This window comes from Trachurus trachurus, assembly GCF_905171665.1.
Source record: "Trachurus trachurus genome assembly, chromosome: 12".
Taxonomy (NCBI): Eukaryota; Metazoa; Chordata; class Actinopteri; order Carangiformes; family Carangidae; genus Trachurus; species Trachurus trachurus.
The window spans coordinates 14,374,518-14,395,154 of NC_139908.1; the positions used below are offsets into that span (position 1 = coordinate 14,374,518).

A 20,637-nucleotide genomic window follows, 5' to 3' on the forward strand; every position below is an offset into this window, starting at 1 on the left:
AAACCACCGCATACGATGCTCTTTGTCCCAGAACCCATTGTACACAGCGGAGGAAACCCTGTGCGGCGAGCAGCCATCTTGGATAGACAGATCATTGAGCCAGGATAACCTGCAGACCTCCTCTGAGCAGATCCAGAAAACACAGCTCAAAAAGACTTCATTCCTGGTAAGAACAAAAAACAGGCAGTATTTGAACACACTCACAGTCTCACACGTACGTAGTGTCTAATAAACGGAGAGACGGTGATATTTAAAGTACGAAACAGCTGGAACTGTGTAGCCAGTCTTATGTTTGTCAGGAGTCAGCTAATTGGAAAGCTAACGAAGCTAGCAAACGGTTGGCTAATACTAGTTTGCTGTCTATCGTTAGTTTCCAGGAAAATTAGATGCTACCTATTGGACTATCAGAGATTATAGAGGAAGAGCTCACTTTGTTGGCGACGACTTAATTAATAAAGGGTGACAAGCTATCGAAGCTACGTATTTACCATAATCCAACCCTCCCAGCTAGCTGGCTAGCAAACCAGCATGCTAAAGCCAACGCTAGCTGTCGTTAGTGTGGTGTATTGTAGCTTTTTTTGTATAATACCGAAGATAGATGGCGTTTCCGACCTGGCCACAGTATTAACATGATAATTGATCGATTGTCTTTGTGCTGATAGAGGCAACTGACGTAACGTGTTGTGATTCCTAAGATTTGTTGTCAAACTACATCCACTGATGTCAGCAGGCAGGTAACCAGCTAACACTGACTTAGCTGTCAAAACAGCTAATATAGGGCCTTGATATCAGTTAGTCGCGATAATCTGGTTAGATAACAAAGTAATTGTCAGGTTTTACTTCCTCATCTGCTTAGTGACATTTCTAGCCCTTTGTGTGCTAACTAGCAGCAGTGAAATGACCAAACCGACGCTGTCATTTTGCCGGTTGTAAAGCTAAGCTAAGCTAGCTGCCGTCGTCGGGAAGCAGGCGTGACGTTACAGTATCAAATTAAAGAGTTAACATGAAGGCACCACAGTCCTGTTTGTTTGGATTTGCGTGTGCGTCGATTATGTTTTCTTGTAAAGGATTATTGATAAAACAGTGATGATGTGTAACGTAGTGTTACATTTAAGGTCCGATGCTAATTCCTTAGCCATTAGTATGCTAGCCTCCTCTTAAGCCGTTTTTTTTTCAGACAACATATGTGTATAATTTCAAATCTGATTTTGGTTACAAAGATAGACCATTAATGTCTCAAAGTGTTACACGTCTGAATGATTGTACGCATTCCCACCACAAAATGCTGCATCATTTCTGTTTCTTCTACCGGTCCTTTCCGTGCATTTGCAGGCGTTAAGAGAAACATAACAACGTTATTTGTTGTTCGTCTGTATTGATTTTGTTATCATATAAATGTTATAAATCAACATAAATTCAATCTGAATGCACTGTGATGGTGTTATCTGCTCTTGCCTGTAAATGGTAGTGATGATCTCATTATATTGTTTTTTAGGGTTTGAAGGGAGTCACATGATTTGAATAGTGGGCCTGGACCGCACCGTGACTGTGTCAGGATTTCCTGATAGCCCAGATTTGAGATACACACAAAAGTCATGCGTCTTCCCCTCAATGGGAAGTGGCTGTTGAGCAGAGAAAAGGCTTTAACAGTGTGTCGCAGGAGAAATATTCACTTAGTCGGGAAGTAAGGGAGAAATGCTGAAGCTGCAGTCTGGTCACATGGTCTTGACTTGCCGTCTGCCTGATAGATACTCGTGTTTATCTCCACAAAATGAGCTGAAAATATCACATCTGAACCATATTATGTGACTGGTTGGGGGTATTCTCTTTAACCCCTCACCTTTCACTTCATCAAAAACTGTCACACTGGGGATAGAGATGCCACATGAGGGTCATGTGACAGGAGGCAGCCAAGAAAAAAGCCCATAAATGTTACACCAGGATTTGAAGGATATTAATGGTGTAATTGTGTATGACTTGTTCATGGGCTGTGCTTCTGACCTCCTCTGGTTATATCAGTCAGACTCAGTGAAATGAGAATGAATACATTAAGTGAATTATATTACAGTTTTACCAGTGTGGTCAATTGTTTGTTTTTTAAATAAAGTATTAGCCTACTACTTAAGTTCTAAAGGTACGTACCATGGTAGTATATGTTGTACCAGGTTAATACAAACAGCTTTTAGCTGCAGTTATCTTGTTGTTAGCCTCAGTACTTTTCAAATGTCAGGTCAGGTTGCAGTTTGTGGAGGACTGTAGGTGTGAGCCAAGTCTTTTCTGAGGCCACCAACAAAAACACTGTTACAGCTTGCTCTGGAAGTCCTGCAAGTTGTTTGCATAGTTTGAAATTCAGCACCTTTTGCTCCCAAAATATTTAAAATATGAAAACATACTTGTATCTATTTTTTTTCTTCTTCTAATGTATTTTTGTTCACCATAGAGTGTCAGCAGCATATGCCATCACAAAGCCAGTGTTTTCACTATGACAAAGGTTTATGATATTGACCTGAATTAACCTCAGCTGTGTAGCCTTGCCGGCCCTCTACATTTCCGGTCTAAAGAATTGTTGTCTCAGATCCTCAGTTTTGCACCCAGCAATCATTATTATCAGCCTTTTCATCCTCTTTTCAAAATTACTTTTTTCTTTTTAAAAAACTCACTAGGTCTATTTCCGTTGCTTCTCTTAGATTGTCTTATCACACCCCATCCACGTTTCATCTGGTTGTGTCAGCATTTTATCTATTCAGTCAAACATGGTCACTAAACTGCAGATGCAGAAGTATGAACATAACACTAGCACTGGGCCTTGATGTGGCCCAGTGATTTCAGTTTCCAGGAACTGCTTTAACTGCAGCACAGTTTTCACTGAGCTCCAGATCGGGGCGAATGGCTCAATCTGTGTGAGGGACATAGAAGCCATCAGGCTGCTGAATGATTACTCTCCTGATTGTTATGCCTGAATTATTTACATCTCCACAGGAGTTATGCTGTACAGCAGCACCTGAATACAGAATTAAGATAAAGTTTTTTTTAGCACTCACAATATAGCCTTGATGTCAGGAAATCAGGCAGATTTTATGTTGACATTGATCATGAGGAAAACCGCCTGCTTTTCTAGAGCAGCTTCACTCATAACATACATGACCAGGTCTTTTATTTATGAATAAATCTGAGCAAGTTCCAAAAGAGCTTCTCCCCTCGGCTGTTCAACCAATGTGTTTGTGTGAATCCTCTCCTGATTTACTCTTAATATAAGTGGTGATGTTGTGTGCGGTAAATCTGACTGCGTTTCCTTTGTCTATGTGCTGTGAGTGCAGTGTGAGCAATGAAGCATCAGTGGATATCAGATAGGTGTCGGGGCTATTTATAGCTCTAAGCCTATGCTGCTGGAGGTGTTCTTGTGTACATGTAAGTGGCACACTGTTTACGTGGAGATGGGCAGTGGCGGCAAAATGAGCCAGTGTCACTGTGACAAGCAGGATGATGTGATTAGAGCTGGACAAGTTGTGGCTTACTGACCGCGGCAGAGCCTTCTTCACCTCTGTGTTAAAGAGTTACCCGGCCATCACCTTGTATCACCTTCTTCATCAGCCTGACATGCAGAATCAGCTGCATATGGCGTGTTTAATGAATGCATGTCACACTTCTGATGGATCATGGATTTTATAATGATTTTTATTTAGACCAGTGATGGTTTGTATGTAATATTATGGAGTGAAAAAAACAAGAACAAACCATGTCTCTCATGTTATTAAGATGTACTAAGATAGAGATTTTATGGGTGATATTGTTAGGAATTAGTCTCATCACAATGGCCAAGTGAACATTGATTCTGTTTGTGAAAGTGTAACGTAGTGGGAAAAAGAGTTTTTTTTTTCATAATAGCTGAATATGAAGATGATAGCTCATAGTCTGGTGCTGCAGCACCTGAGTCAGTTTGGAGTGTAGGGGCGGATACATCCTTGTGTTGAATTAAGTGTTGTTTGGTAGATGTCGATATACAAACCTAGTAGAAATGTATGTCTTACTGTTTTCTCTACAACACTGAGGTGATGGGTAATGTTCTCAGATAGTGAAATTGTAGTGGCGGTGGTGAAAAAAGTGGTGATAAAAGTTGTATTAATGGTTAAGTAATCATTGGGGAGTGACTGGTAAAATGCCTCCAATAATAGACTCTTAGTCATTCTGTCTCTAATGATTAGTAGTGGGTTGAACACTGGCAGAAAGGATGGAGTTGAATAAATCTGTGCATATGGTTGTTTGCTTCTGAGTATGATCATAAGATAAGGTTGGGTGATGGTGGTATGGTTTGGTTTCTTCATTTTATAGACTCAACGCCAACCAGTTTTGTTACTGGTCTCAAAATTGTTGTTTTCTACATTTATTTATGTAAGCAGAAATGTTAAATGTGTGGGAAGTGCAGTCAGTCACAACACCTCCTAGTTCTCTATCAGCTGAAAAAGTAGCTATGTGTTCAGTTTCATTTTTGGTTTCTTGAACTGTCTCAGCTATTGCATTATAGGGCTTAAAAGAGAATAAATCAGAATCAAAGTGTCTAGTTGCAAGAGTCTAATGAGTTGCAGTGCTTCATGAGACTGTAGTCACTGATATGGAGATAAATAAATTAATAAACCTTTACTCTAAAAGAAAAGAGAAAGGATCATAATCCACATTCCCCACACAGTTATTGTTTTGCTTGCATTACCTGAAATTCTTGTTGTTGGAAAAACAGCTGTTTGTTCTCACTGACAGTTTACATGTCTAAGACTTCCCCTTGTCTCTTCTCTCTTTCAGAGCCACAATGGCCACCGCACCGTACAACTACTCCTACATTTTCAAATACATCATTATCGGTAAGTGAGCGACACCAGCGACTACCAGTGTGCAGTCTCTGTAGAAGGCAATGTCCATGAGCTTACGGGAGCAGTTCACAGCACACTCACCCCTAATGTCCATCCAAATCATATTTTTTAAATATACGGGACGTGATTCTGTACTCTGAGTGGATCCAGCAGCATATTTAATTTTTGCTGTCTGCGTTAAACCATCAAATGTTAAGAGGTGTCTCTTCACAAGTGCATCCATCTGCTGAAACAGTGATACTTGATCAGTGAAATTGCCAAATGCATTAGTCAAAAAAAAATCCTAGGACTCTTTGTCCCCTAAGAGTTTCTGTGATGGAAGTCTTGGCAGTACTGATTCCAAACTCATTTACTAATACCTCAATGCATATGAAATGAACAATGCTGTCAAGTAAAAGTATACATTTCTTATTCATATGCGTATTCGTATTGCTAATATGTAATGAATTTATCAATGAATCTCTCCTTTTAGTGTTGTGTACCATGTTTTGCTGACATGTTCCTTAACACAAGGCCTCGAAGTAAACACATCTTTTACTTGCACATGGATTTGCAGCCATACATAAACACACCCACAGCTCTGGGCTATTTATCATCCTCTCCTGACAAACATATTACACCCAGCCTGAAAGTTTAAGTGGGTGTCTTGAATGAGTCTGAAAGAATAGCCTTGAGGGAGAGTGCCTTTTTTACTTAACCTTTTGTTCATGCCTCTTTTTTTTCACTTCCCCAGATCAGTGAAGGAAACTTAAACTGTTTGTTTTTGCACAGTGTAGTTTCTAGGATCTCATGATCATGTTTGCCAGAGTTGCAGACAATTTTCTAAGCTCCTATTGATTATTTTGGCTGGAGTAGAATAAGGAGTGACTCCCTCAACCTCTGGGTTATTTGGGATTTCTCAGAATTGTCTTATGCAAGTATCCCCTGAAAACAGCAGTAGTTGCATCCAAAATAATGACATTGTTTAAATATCATGATATCAAGTCAAAACTATTGGTTTTGTCCGTATTTCCAAACAATAAAACTGATAAATGAGTGCAGTTCAGTTTCAGTGCAACATTGTTCTTCTTGTTTTGTTGAGCTATAAATAAAGGATTAATCACAGATAATTGGTAATTAAGAACATATTCGAACTGACTATCTGTCACGAGGATAGAGCACATTTCTGAGCCTTTGTCAGTCTCACACCACTCGACATGAAATTTTAAGTATCATCACTGACTGTCACAGAGGGGCCGCTGCATCATGCATGGGGGCAACACTGCAGGCCTGAATAGAGAATTGTTCTTCTGTTATTTCCTTGGTTGACCTGAGTTTCTCTCTGTCTCTCTCTCTCTCCACAGGGGACATGGGGGTGGGGAAGTCATGTTTGCTTCACCAGTTCACAGAAAAGAAATGTAAGTGCTTCCCTGATTTGACTCCTTCTCATCTGCCCGCGTGCCTCGGTGTATAGACAAGGTTGCCAGGTTCAACCGTGGCGCCTAAGATCACTTTAGATTTCTTTGTACGGCGACGGAAGTCGGCCACATAGAAGTCGAGTGTGAGCTCAGCAGTGAGTCTCTTCTTCTGTGAGTCAGCTGCAGCCTCCCATTACCATTCAGCTCTGTTTTGTTCAGTGCTACTATCAACAAGCCAGATGCTGTGTTCCCCATTCACTCATCCAAGATCACATCCTGCAAACACACACACACAGGGGTTGATTTAGAAAAGGTTTTCTGTGTCGGCTTCAAAGACATTTGTCGCGTTCTTTGTGGCGATACTTTCAATTTACTGAGTATAATGAATGTGATCAATAATTGATGCACCTGCTGCAGGCTTATAAGGGAAATTTGTGAGTCTGTGTGTGTACTTCTGCACGTTGTGAGGACTAAAAATACCAGAGGGCTGCTTGAGGGTAAGGATCTTGATTTTGGAGTAGGTTTAGGTTAAGGGTTTGGGTTAGGCTTTTAGTGGAGTCAAAATGAAAGAGCATTTAGGATGTGCAAAACTAATTAACACAAGAATTGAATTCACAGTCGCCTTACTTTCTCTCCACAGTCATGGCAGATTGCCCCCATACGATTGGTGTGGAGTTTGGTACAAGAATCATCGAGGTGAGCGGCCAGAAGATCAAGCTGCAGATCTGGGACACAGCAGGACAAGAGCGCTTTAGGGCCGTCACCCGCTCCTACTACCGCGGAGCTGCAGGAGCACTCATGGTCTATGACATCACCAGGTGTGTGACATACACATTTAACTGCATTTATCTGCACTTTACACCAAAGCTTTTATAGTTACTTTAACATAGGAGGAAGACGAATGAAAACAAAAGCTGCTCACAGAGATTCCCCCTCCTGAACAAACACCAACAGGTTTACAGCTCGAGTCAAAAGGTTTGTGCCCAAACTGTTAGATAGCATCGGTTATTTGCCAAATAAACACAGTTCAACATGTGGAATGTCTGTCCACACCACACCCAGCTCCCGGAAACTGTTAACTGGAAAAACTAATATGAATTGTTTACGTTTCTGGCTGTTTGCCTGCCCACAGTTTCAGCTGGTCTAATGGACAAGAACAGGAGACTAGGATGAGTGTTCATTGAACACAACTGATAACTCTTTATCCATATCCTGTAATTAAAGGGTGTGGATTCAATAATTGTTTTTCCTTTCTGTTCTTCCCTGCAGCTCCAGTTTTTAATGGTCCAGTATGGATTTGTTAGTGTGTTAGCGCACTGAACTCTGGGTGTTTTCTCTTCTGACTGCATGGTGCAGTCGGTCAAACTGTAAAGTTGAGGCAATGCTACATTTATTGGAAAATTGACATTTAAGATGAGGAATTATATGACAGACGTGACCGGTTACGATCTTATCAGATACAGAGATGAAGCTGTTGGGTTGAACTTTCAGTTTTGTGAAACCATAACCTTCAGATTTGTTCCTCTCTGCAATTTTCTGCTCTTAATGTTACACCACGCTTATAATGCAGCAGCTGCCAACTTCTTGATAGCTCCTCAGAGATCGCACGATGTTCTGTTATGTCTCGGCTCGTCGTCATAGTAACCTCTGCCCTTCTGTTGATGTCATGCAGGAGAAGCACGTACAACCACCTCAGCAGCTGGCTGACTGATGCTAGAAACCTCACCAACCCCAATACTGTAAGAACACATTAACATCATTTCACCTAGAGCACCGGAGTTACTCTGCTCCCTGTTTATTGTCTCTACCTGTGTAGTTTTCTCTTTCCTCCTGTGTCATCCTCCCTATTTCATAACCCCTGCTGTCACTTCCACTGCTTTGTTTCCTCTCTGTCCTCTTGTGTCGTTTGCCCTTTCCCCTGAGATTGTTCGAAGCAACAGAGCCCTGTCTCTCTCTTAAATTGAATTTCTTGGTAAATATGATTACCTCCCAATCATACTGGTCTCATTTACTGACCTCTGTGTTTCTTCAGAAGTGGGTTACTGCAACATGTCACTTCCATTCCACACAGAAAATGTTTTTCTAGTCTTAAAACAACACATTTTCATGCAGATTTATGTGAGCTTCTTGTGGAACTATGATTTGTGTTGCTTATCGTATGGACACATGAGGCCAAATAACATTAATATATTGTTTTATGAGTAGTTTTTGTGTTATGTGTTGTTATAATGCAGTATAGTGTTTATGTAGACATTGTTTTCTAGTGATAATCAGAGAAATCCACAGCGATCTGTAAGCAGCGCCTCTTCTCTTGATGATTATGCTGGTTTATGCTGAAGCAGCTTACAGCATCCATGTGGTGGCACTGTTGTAGTCCACTCATGGCTTGAGACCCAGTTGTCAACAAATGAAAGTTTTTATTTTTATTATTATTTTGGCTACTCGGCTCAAACAGACAATGGTCAATTATGGCACTTAAACAAAAAAAAGTTATGTAAGTTTCTATTCTAAAAATCTGGCCATCACTTCACCACTTCCTCCAGCAACAGCCAACACCTCAAGGCAAATAACTTCATATTCAATCTGTTTTAAATGTTATGTATTATGTAACACAAGAATCAAATCAGTAGTGCTTCTATTTCTTGAAATGATAATGATAATAATAATAATAATAATGATTATAGTGATTATTCTATTTTCCTTTTCATGTGGATTTCAATGCGCGTCATATTTGTTTCCTCTGTGTACTCCCTTTTTTTATGCAGTGCAAATTGAGTCTTGGCTCATAAAGCTCACTGACATATCAGTTTAATTTCCACTGATAATCAGTTTAATTATCTCTGATAATAATTCGTTGTTAACATGGTGATCTCTCTTTGAGCATGCCGCAGTTCAGTGGAGAGGAGTCTGTCTCTGCTAAAGGGAAGCTCATTACATTACTCCACTAGATTACAGGTCTAATTACATCACAGTTGCTAGGGGCAGCGAATAGTGTGCTCTTGTCGGGGTGTCAGTTCCTCGGTGAGTTTATCTATCGATTTCTTCACAGACAAGTCAGTGGTATAACAGCTGATTGAGGAAGTCTTTATGCTGCATTTAGCTCCCGTATTTCCTGCAGGTTTAGAGAGCAGCCGAGAGTCCACACTGTCTCTGTGTTTGTCTTACTCCTCCTCTTCCTGTGTGTCTGTATTCTCAGGTGATCATTCTCATAGGAAACAAAGCAGACTTGGAGGCTCAGAGGGACGTCACGTACGAGGAGGCGAAGCAGTTTGCCGAGGAGAACGGTGAGCCACACACAGCTGGGAGGAGAGGAAGGTGGAGGAAGCTAATTGGATGTTAACTATTGATTGTGTTTTCTGCAGAGGGATCTTCCAAAACTCTTGACTGTCCCATCCGCAGATTCAACAAAACAATAATCACAAGAATCCTGACAAAATGTCTAAATATTTAGACTGAGGATGAGATTTAGCCTCTGTGTTCTTCTCTGGATGTTTATAATGAAAGCTCTTGTGGTTGATTTCAACAGACAAAAGTGAAGATTAACATCCTCGCTGTTTATATTACCGAGACAGAAACTAGGAGAAGGTGACTCGAGGAAAGATTAAGCGAGCAGAGATATTAATTGAATGAGGAGGGCAAACGAGGACTTGGTATTTGAGCTATGCGTGTTTGGAACAATGTTTTACTGACGCCATCGTGTCTGTTTTATGTCCCTCAGGTCTGTTGTTTCTCGAAGCCAGTGCAAAAACGTAAGTCTGTCAGTGACAGCAGAGCATGAAACAGTCCCTTCGCTCCTTTTCTTTAGCTCCAGTTCGCCTCCTTTCTCACGCTTTGTGTGTTTATGCTCTGTGTGCAGAGGCGAAAACGTGGAGGACGCCTTCCTGGAAGCCGCTAAGAAGATCTACCAGAACATCCAAGATGGCAGCCTGGACCTGAACGCCGCTGAGTCGGGGGTCCAGCACAAGCCCTCAGCCCCTCAGGGCGGCCGGCTAACCAGCGAACCACAGCCCCAGAGGGAAGGCTGCGGCTGCTAATGACCAAGCAAACCCCCTTTCGCCCTCCCTTTCTCTCCCCCCTCCCTCTCTCTCTCTCTCTCTCTCACTCTCTCTCTGTGTCCTACCCGCCCTCCCTCAACCACCACCACCCTTCTCCATCCATCTCCTCACCTCCGTACGTTCATCCACCCTCACTACACCAGGAGCTGCATGCGAGCAGAGCTGCGGAGGGAAGGAACGGGGGACGAATATTGACTTGGGCCTGACTGAGCTGGTCTGCGTGGACTACATCTCTCCCCTCCTCCTCCTCCTCCTCTCTGCCCTCCCCCGTCTGTCTCCCTCTGTCGCCGTCTCACTCCTCCCTCTTTAAACTGTCAGTGTGCTGTCATCCCATAACGCTCCTCTTTTGCTCCCCTTGCACCGTTCAGTCTAGTCCCCTCCTCCCCCGTCGTAGTATCGTAGACACCACCACGCATTACACGGGTTACTGACACTTTAGATAGATGTAATGTTCATACGATAAACTGAGACTGTTTTTTTTATGTTTGGTTTTATAGCTGTATACGACACGTAAACACTGCATTAAGTTTCATCCACCACCGATTCGTTCTGTACGAGTCAGATCTAAATTAAATCCCCCGATCTCCTGGCGGCGCCTCCCCCTGCATGGTTTACCAATCCAGCATTTTATCGAGACGCGCAGGTACGATATCCCACTCGCGGGTCATTTTTGTGAGCTCAGAGCAGCAGAAGCAGTGAAATAAGTGAATCATGCAGCCACACAGAGAATGTGTAGCCAAGTGAGCTTTTGTTTTTTACAGCAGGATTCAACCCCTGCTCGTGGCTTTGCATTCAATCCCTGCTGCTCGGCACAAAGCGAATTCCTTTTGCCAGATGTGGCGACACTGATGTTCACAGGAGAGAGAGGGAGAGGAAAACATTGAGGAATAAACAAGGAATCGCCCACAAATTCATAGCGGGCGATTCCTCAGTCTCTCCTGTGAGATATCATAGGAAGGAGTGCTGGATGTTTTCCAGTTTGTCTGTGTGTTTGTGAGTGTCCGTGTTAAGAAGTTGGACGGGGGTTTCTTTCGACACTGAAACAAAAACAAACAAAGAATCATGGCTTTTTCTGTTTTCGTTTTTTTTTGGAAAAATTCATTCACATCAGTTTCTTTGCACCAGCTCTCCCTCTCCTCACCCCTCTGACCCCCCACCCCACCCGAAACTCTCCCCCCAGGTCATATCAACAGATTCTGTCTTTACCAGCATTGTCTTTGTCATTGTTTGTTGCCTTATTATAATTAATGTTATTACTCTTTAATCTTTATAGTTTTGCTGCACTTGCTCTTCTCACTGCTCTTGGACTCACCCCGATTCAATAAACGATCTCTTTTTAGAATAATAATAATAATCGCATTTTACCAGAGAGTAACGTAAACTGTAAACACACAAGTGGTGGCTCACGTGGTCAAAATATCAGCAGCATGGTCTGAAGCCCACAGCTCAACTATTTAGATGTTTAAAAAAACAAACTCAATACTTCAAGTGTAGCTGCACTGAAGAGCTGATCTGTTCATACGGACAGTTGGTCCTCTTGTATAATAAAACACCAAGCAGCATGCCCCCTCCCCAAAAAGAGGAAATTCTCAAAATCCCCCCTCTTTTTTTTTTCAAAGTACAATTTCTTTCTGTATCATAGTGATTCCCTGATTGGACAGCTGTATATATTGCTTCTTAACTATCAGTAATGACCTCGCTACTCGGGATTTAGAAATTTATTTGCTGGCTCTGCCAAGATCTGTACAGTTGATGTGCTAGTGGGTTGCCTGTAATTCATGCTTGGGAAAATTCTGTAACATAGTTTCTATTAATAAATGTATGTAAAGGACAGACACCTAAAACACCCCTGCCCCCCACCCCCCTCCCAACCACCCCGTCTGCACACTACTGAACCTGCTGATTGGTTGAGGGGAGAGGAAGTGGATTGAGATGATGTAGTATTTATGTCTGCAAACTTTGATTCCTGTCATTTCTGAATGGAGTGGAGAATGGGGCACTTTCATGTTTATATTCTTTTTTTTTTTCCATTTCTTTTTCTACCCTCCCCCCCTCCATTATAGCTCCTCCACATGGGAGGGGTCTGCATCGCTGTCTTAACTTTTGGGGAGTGGGGATTGGTTTGTTATCGTGGGAAGTTGGTGGGCTGGGTCTTCCTTTTTCCTGTGTCCCACCTCTTTGCAGTCTGAGTGACCACTTCCTGCTTTTGTCTGTCCACAAGTACAAAAAAAAGTACATATGTATAAATTTTTAAGGAGCTGTGCTAACATTTAAATGCGTTCTTGCGTGTATATGATTTTAAAATGTTGACATTTTGATTTTAATGACAAAATACTCTAGACAGAAAAAATAAATTATACATAACCTGTTGCTGTGAGTCTGTTTTGTTTTAATGTTTGATACAATCTGGGATTTAATTGAGAAGAAAATACACAGGATCATGTAGAAAAAGCACCAGAGTCATTCATGTATTTCAAGTAGCACAACTGCTTTGTATTTTATTGCAACAAAAATTGCACCAAGGCTAGAGAGAGAGAGAAACAGATAGGAAAAAGAAAACATATTTACAAAGGAAAGCAAAGTTTGTCTACAAAATTGGTGAGGAGGCTTTAGTCACAAAGTGTAGTGGTATGGTTGATAAAGGGGAGGAATTAAAAAAAAAAAAAAAAGCCAACACTGACAGTACCATGTTGAAGTCAAGGCAGCTTGCGGTTGACTTGTGTCCTCAGGCATCGCAGTCAGACAGGGCACATGGGGTGAGACGACTACAGCACAAATACTGAAAAAAAACATGTCCAAGAGATGCAGACGAGAATAAAAAAAGGAACGTATGATGTTACAGTGGAATTTCATGGGTTCTTTTTAGTCTATAATGGTCAGCTTCTCACTTATACATTATTTTGTAAGACAGCAAGTGACAGATCAATAAACATTTCAGTCCAGTGTTTCCCCCAGGATATATTAATCTTTCTTGCTGGGGTGGAAAGGCCTCTGAAACAGCATTTAGACCATGTGACATAAACTCTCCATCAAAGCTAATTCTCTCTGGCAAAGAGGCCCTTCAGTGGTCAGAGAAACACTGTGTCAGTCCATGATCCCCTCTTTCCAGATCAAACAGCACAGCACGCTGCTGCACGGCCAAGCTGCTACTGATGGCTTTTGTGACTGGCATGTAGAGAAAGTTGAATTTAACTTTTTTTTATTTTTTTTAAAAGGTCCAGTCTAAGAACATAAAAACGGTCCGATCCGCTGAGTTGCAGATCACCCTGGTCCCTCTCCAGCACAGACTGGAGACAAAGAGTTTTTTTTTTTTGGTATGGCAAACATTTAAATCCAATAAACGCATCAACACAGCTATTCTTGGACAAATGGCACAATTCAGCCAAAAGCCACATTTCTGCACTTGTTCAGTGAGAAGTAATAAAACAGCTCCGTCAATAGTGTTTAAGGCACGAGTTGTTACCAAAGTGTGCAGTGAAGCAAAAAGAAGAAAGGCTGGAGGCTCATTCTCCCTCATTTGCTTGCTCCCATTATTACTTTATGGCACATGGTTGCAAATACTGCAAAAAAAAAAAAAAAAGCATTCACACAACAACAAACACTGACACGTTTTTTTTTTTCATCACTCAGCACACAACCAATCACTGATGACAAGGTACAAAGCGATGTAAAATGCGTTGAACAGAGGCCATCAGGCTATAAACACTGTGCTTTCAGAAACTCCCCAATTCTTACAGGTGAAAATGGACGATAAGAGATCAGTCGAAGTTGAAGTGTTAGAAGGAATCCTGGGACAAGATGAGGTTAAGTGTTTTGTTTTCGCTCATTGTCATCGGCATCAATCAGGGAACAAAAAAAAAAAATCTAACACAAACAGTGATGGAAACAGGTATCACAGGCCTTTTTTTTCTGCTAGTGTCATCGAGAAAAGGGGAAAACAACAAGAATACATAAGACATGATCATTTCAAAAAAATGATTGGTGAAAGGTCATGTTGATCAAAAGTCGGCCCCTAGCCTCTCATTAAGGCCAAAGGACTCTGTTCATTCATAGTTAAGGCTTTTTTCAATATTGCAAACTCTGTCTGACGACGTCTACAGACAGATTCCTTTGATTCCATCCACAATAACCACAGGCTTTAGTGTTTCAGAGTGTACTGTAGTGTGAACCTACACTCTGCTGCTGCGCTCCAGCAGGCTCTTACCCTCGGCTCTCTGACCTGAGCTCGGCATGACGCTCGGCTCATGCGCGTGCTCAGAAAAAAAGGGGGTAGTGTAAGATACAGTATCAGTTTCATGTCTTGGTATCGTGAGCTTTTTTTTTTTTTTTTTAGGGCGCTACCTCTGGACAATGTCACTTATTTCTTTGACGGAGGACAGCAGCTTGCTGAAGTCCTGCTGCGCGTTGGCGCCCCCCGTGGCGGTGGGGCAGATTTGCAGCTCGCGCAGGCTGCTCTCGAGCTTGTTGATGGCCTCGCGGAAGGCAAACTTGTTCCTCATCTGTTGGATGGAGTCGACGTAGCTCACGCAGTACTTGGACAGGTTCTTGCCGGCCTCCAGCACGGCGCTGTGGCTGCCCGTCTGCTCCGAGTTGCGGCAGATGGCGGCGCGGAGCAGCTCGGTGCCCTCCAGGACCATCTCGCGCGTCACGGCCGAGTTCGGGGTGCGCTCGGAGGCCTGGCGGGGCGCCGTCTTGCGGAGGGAGCGTCGGGTGTTCACCAGGGGGATGAAAGCGGTCGGCGAGCTCAGGTCGCCGGGGGAGGTGAGGGAGGAGGAGAAGCCTCCCAGACTCTGGCTGGAGAGGGAGGTGGTCACTGAAGTGGAGGAGGTGGAGGTCTTCAACGGTTGAGGTTTGGAGGTGGAGCCCAGGGGCAGCTTCTTGGAGCCCTCGCCGAGTGGCGAGCGGGCTTGGTCACTGGCAGTGGTTGTGTGGTGGGGCTCTGCGACGGAGGGGAGGCCCTTAGCTTTGATGTCTGAGGTGGCGGAGGAGGAAGAGGAGGAGGGGGAGGGGAGCTCTTGGGTGGGGCTGCGGGAGATCTTGCCCGTTTTGGCGTTGGTGGGCGGTGGAGGCGGGGCCGGCTTGGGCTTCTGCAGCTTCCCCCGTTCCCTGACGGACGAGGAGTCCCCGGGGTGCTTGTGTCTGCGGGCCCTGCACTCGTCTCCCGCCGCCCCCAGAGCGGGGAACACGTTGGGCTTGAGGAGCTCGGCGTGGAGCGCGCTGGTTTTGGAGTTCTCCAGCCCCGGCAGGCCCGGCCTCCGGACCGCCTTGGGCGTTAGCGCCTGGGGGCTGGAGCCGGGACTACTGGGATCAGTGTCTTTGCCTAAGAAGGAAGAGGAGACATCTGATGAGGTGTTGAGGCGTGGCGGAGGCGTCAGGGTGCCCATCCGAGGGGCGCTCTCCCCTTTCTGCTCGCTGGTTCTCTTCCGCGGCAGAGCCGGCTTCCCCCCGAAGGTACCTGAGTCAAAGTGGCGCTGGCCCAAGTCTCGCGGCAGAGTGACGGACTTCCATTCGTTGCCGTCCGAGCCGGACTGCATGCTGGAGGACCAGAGGAAACGCTTGGTGTTGGACATGTTGGACTCCTCCTCGCTGGGCGGCGTGGTGGCCGCTTTGCCTCCGGGGCCGGGCACCGCGGGCGCCCCCTTCTTCCTGGGGAATAACGGCCCTGGGTAGGTGGGAGCCCCGTTGGCGATGCCCCCTCCCCCGTTATTGTTAGTACTCAGGAACCTGGAGGAGTCGAGGCCGTGCGTGTTGTCGTTGACGGCCAGAGATGCGCCGTTGTTGAAGTTGTCGCTGTCTCTGGGATCCGGGGTCACCACCCTCCTGTCGTGGTGGACGTCCATCTCCCTGAAGGAGGAGCTGCGTTTGGGCGGAGCGGGCGCGTTCTTCTTCTTTTTCTTGATGAGGCTGAGAAAACTACGTGTCTTGTCTTTGGGTATCAAGCGGTCGTCCTCATTCAGGTTGTTGTCCAGGAGGGGGCGCTCTTTCCTGGGGAGCATGGGCGACGACACGGCCGCTTCTGGCTCCAATGGATCTGAGGAAGTGAATAAAAGAACCAGGAAACCATTAGTGACAGAGAATAAAACCTGTGAGACTTCAGAGGTTTTGACAGAGTGAAAACAAAAAAGAAAGAGAAAACAAAGGAAACTATTGTGGAAGAAAGGTGAGTGAGTGTTTCAAAGGAGCCTGAGCTGGGTGGCAGATGTTCCCAGAGACAAGGGAACCCGAGGGCGCAAACTCCACCAGCCTTAGCATGTTCTGTGGTTACACTCAGATCTCAGAGTGTGCTTGATCTTTTTAAAAGCTCCTGACTCAGTGAGAAGGTGAAGTGAATCAAGAGATAAGGATGTGATAAGAGTGAGAAGACGGCAGTGACATGGTCAATTTAATCTGAAAGAACTGAAACACATTTCATTTCATCGAGTTCAAAGTCTTTATAGACTTCTAAGTATTTAGAAGAGAAGAAGAACAATCCCCACACCCTGGCCTGCATACACTATTCATTTCACATACTCCTGTTTCTATAGTAACTAAACTATTTTAAAACAAGTTGCGTGAGCGTCTCACCTGGACTGTCTCCATCCCGGTTGTCCATGTTTTTGCGGAGCGTTCTGGTCTTGGTGGGCAGCTCTGGAGCCTGCTGGATGGGGCCTAATGTCGCCTTCTTCCCTTTCTTGCCCAGCTCCTTCTCCACCTCTGAGAACACACACACACACACACAGAGACAGTGATATAACATGATGATTCCACATAGAGACAACTGAGTTCATCTGTAGTTACCACAAATCATAAAATGGAAAGGTGAAATCTGGCAATCTGATTGGTTGTTAACTGTGATACAATGAGCATGTACCACAGCTACTATTCTAAAGCCTTATCACAGCATAGGCTATCTATCACCGTATGACTGATATGAATGGAAGTTTGTTGTCATGTATCAATGGCAACGTACTGTTGCAGTCGGTAGCAAAAGATAGTTTGTGTTTTTACGACGTTAACAAATAGACTAAAGTAGTTGAATTCATATGTTTAAGGTTAACTTTCTCCTCCGGGGAGGGTTAACAATGGTAGAGGGGATTGAGCAGTGACTTTCTCCTGAAAAAAAAAGACGAGGAAAAGATGACATGCAGAGCTAACTTTGAGCTAACTGACTTTTTTTTTCACAGTGGTGCTATTTTATTAGATAATATGTATTTCTGGTTGAATAAAAACTAGATGAAATTGGGTGTATATTCCTCTTTCATATTGCCAATATTGGTAACCGTTTTATAAAAGCAGTATATCACTTCAGTCCGTGATATACGCTCATTATACCACGCTAAGTCTGTTGTGATATATGGCTTAATTATTACCCACAAAAATGTTTCAAACTGAAAGAAAAAAAAGAAGCTGCACTGACCATCAGAGATGCTCGATTCCTGGAACATGGTTTCAAAGGCTTGATGTGTTTCAGCAAAAGACGGCCGTTCTGAGGGGTTCCACCTCCAGCCTGACAGGAAGGTTAAAAATCATTTATTAAAAAGTCGTTCCAACAGAGGAGAGTGTGTGTAATCATCTTCTGGATAGATGTGTTTTGCTACTCACAGGCCCTCATGAGCTCATAGACCTTCTCGGGGCAGCCCTCTGGCCGGTCCATACGGTAGTCTTTCTCCAGCAGCTCGTAGACCTGGGACAGGTCGATGCCGGGGTACGGAGACATGCCGTAGGTGGCGATCTCCCACAGCAGCACGCCGAATGCTGCAGACCCAGAACAGACAGGTGTGAACTAAATGACTGGAATCAGTCACATGAGGAGGATGTGCAATACACTGATGAAGGAAAACAGAGATATGATCAACTAAATGAGATCAAACTTACCCCAGACGTCAGATTTAATAGAGAACTTGTTGTAGGCCAGACTCTCTGGAGCGGTCCACTTGATGGGGAACTTGGCTCCAGCGTGGGCGGTGTAGGTATCTCCTGTCATTAACCTGCTCAGGCCAAAGTCTGCGACCTTCACCAGGTGATTCTCCCCGACCAGACAGTTACGGGCAGCTAAGTCCCTGCAGGAGAGATCACAGAGAGGAAAATGAGAGATAAACAGGAGGCTTTTTTCTACAATGACAAATAGACGGTCAAGTAGTCCAAAAAAGCTTGAGCTGATCTGATTAAAACACAGATTCACTGGAGAAAAAAAAAAAAAAAAAAAAGTAAAAGCAGTTCATCTTGTTACAACATTCACTGCAGTGTTGGATTTCTACAGATGTTTTGTGTGGAGCAGAGTCACAAGCTGAGTCTTGTCAGGTTTAAAAATTAAAATGCAGTTTGGCAAATATGAAAGGCATAAATCATCTTGTTGCCTCTGAAGGACTCGGCCGTACGTGCCAGAACAAACTAGCGATGTTACAACATCGGCTTCTCTGAGATACAAGTCTGTCCTCCTGTGAGAGAGGAGAGCTGCTCAGAAGAATGTCTTTCCTCTGCTATTCACGCAACTCTGACTGAGATCTGAGTGAAGGTCTGCATATCCAGGCTGCCGCCGAGCTTCAATGCTGAAGATTCACAGCCGGGAAAATCAATTACAGGTGAGGACTCGCCTCTATGTCCTTCCAACCCACCTGTGTATAAAGTTTTTTTTCTCCAGGTACTCCATGGCGGAGGAGATCTGTGTGGCCATGTGAAGCAGCACCACAGCGTTGACCTCCTCTCTGTTGCACTCTCTCAGGTAGTCTAGTAGGTTGCCGTGGGTCATGAACTCTGTGATGATGTAGAACGGTGGCTCCCGGGTGCACACACCTGCCAGGAAAACAAGGTTTGCAAAAGAATGGGATAATTATTCAGAAAATCTTTGATTATTTGCTTACATGTTGCAGCTTTTATACAGAAAAAACAAAACCGAAAACATACAAATGACCTAGATTTATACAATTTGTCTTAAATGGCAACATCTTCAATATGAAAATCTTAGACCTAAAATGACAGTTAAATAGGCAACTATTGTGGATGTTAGAAATTAAGCAATATTTGATTCTTATCCCACTCCTCTTAGCTAAACTCCTCTCAATTCACGGAGATAAGGAGCTTTATCAGAAAAAAAAACATTAACATACCTAACAGTTGTACCAGGTTGGGGTGTTTGATCTCTTTCATAACAGCAGCCTCCTTGAGAAACTCCTCCACCTCCATCGTATCCTCCTGGACAGAGATGTTGGCAAAGTAAGAGAGCTAATCCATAGATTGGTTGCAGTTACATCCATATAGCACCAGATGGTAGCATTAATCAGCCAAATTAAAGATCTATAGCTGATACAAGACAAAAAAACATATTGAAATACACCCGTTCCTCAATTAAATCCCATTTTCTCATCGTTCTGTCACCTTTAGTGTCTTGACTGCCACGGTGAGGTTGTACTTCTTCCAGACGCCCTCGTACACCTCCCCGTACTGGCCCCCTCCCAGCTTGTGCTTCATGGTAATGTCAGTGCGCTCCATCTCCCACTTGTCGTAGTTGGGGGAGACTCCGTAGATGGTGGGCTTGTTGCGCTTGGGCGCCGGGTAGTGCAGCGTGGTGATGAGGCCGTCGGCCACCGTGGAGTGGTGGTGCACCAGCTCCGCCAGTGTGTTGAAACGGCTTTCTGACGAGACGTACAGCTGGAGAGGGGAGGAAAAAGTGACACAACGTTGCGCCATGAGAGATCGAAATACAAGATAAAAATCTGTCAACTCAACCACCGTCTTCTTATTTTTCCAAAATAAGACACGCAAGTTTACAGTGGCTTTCCGTTATATTGCTTCTACTTAATATGCATTGAAATGGCAGCGGTCACACATCATGTCTGGAAACAATGCGTGGAATTGGGGGAAATTTACAGTAAATCATCCGAGTTTTGAGTGAAAAAGCATCAGTGCCGAACCATGAAATAATCCATTAAAGTCACACAGTCGCACAAAGAGGGTTCAGGCAACTCAAGAAACCCACAAGGCATTCGTCAAGGAGCTGGTGAAAAGGGAGGATATTGGTCAGAGCTCGGTGGACACAGTCTTTTTCATTGTCCAAGTCTTACATAACACTCAAAATGATTTGCTCTACAATCTGCACTTTGCATTGCTTTACTGGGGAACGGGGCTCTTTACGCAAGCCCAAGGCATGCGGAGGGAAAAGTTGAAAAAGAACAACCTTGACTGTAGTGAAAAGACCTTTGAGATCTAAAGAGGATTTAATGGTCAGTTGGCCTCTCTCCTGGCTTAAACCATGACCATTTATAAAGAGGAAGGGGAGAGAGAAAAAAAAAAACAGTTTTTCTTTCAGACAAACTTTAGTTACTCAGAGAGCGTGAGACAAAGCTG

The 20,637-nt window shown here is 43.9% G+C and overlaps 2 protein-coding genes across 3 annotated transcripts in view; one reads left to right on the plus strand and one right to left on the minus strand.

Annotated features, from left to right (window-relative positions):
* The first annotated feature begins 52 nt into the window (after positions 1–52).
* rab14l (RAB14, member RAS oncogene family, like) lies at positions 53–12,684 on the plus strand. The gene is made up of 8 exons (XM_083984287.1): positions 53–166; positions 4,795–4,853; positions 6,206–6,259; positions 6,900–7,077; positions 7,932–7,998; positions 9,456–9,543; positions 9,978–10,008; positions 10,116–12,684. The coding sequence occupies exons 2-8, from the start codon at positions 4,802–4,804 to the stop codon at positions 10,291–10,293; spliced, it is 648 nt and encodes a 215-aa protein (XP_083840413.1). The 5' UTR covers positions 53–166; positions 4,795–4,801; the 3' UTR covers positions 10,294–12,684.
* A 164-nt stretch (positions 12,685–12,848) lies between these two features.
* The window catches only part of abl1 (c-abl oncogene 1, non-receptor tyrosine kinase), a 31,630-nt gene continuing 23,841 nt past the window's right edge, over positions 12,849–20,637 (minus strand). For both annotated transcript variants that reach the window (XM_083983510.1, XM_083983511.1), the window contains exons 4-11: positions 19,669–19,941; positions 19,401–19,485; positions 18,909–19,086; positions 18,169–18,353; positions 17,896–18,048; positions 17,711–17,800; positions 16,879–17,007; positions 12,849–16,345 (exon numbers count right to left, since the gene is read on the minus strand). In XM_083983510.1, coding sequence (XP_083839636.1) covers positions 14,652–16,345; positions 16,879–17,007; positions 17,711–17,800; positions 17,896–18,048; positions 18,169–18,353; positions 18,909–19,086; positions 19,401–19,485; positions 19,669–19,941 — 2,787 coding nt within the window. In that variant the 3' untranslated portion in view covers positions 12,849–14,651. The remainder of the gene's footprint in view (positions 16,346–16,878; positions 17,008–17,710; positions 17,801–17,895; positions 18,049–18,168; positions 18,354–18,908; positions 19,087–19,400; positions 19,486–19,668; positions 19,942–20,637) is intronic.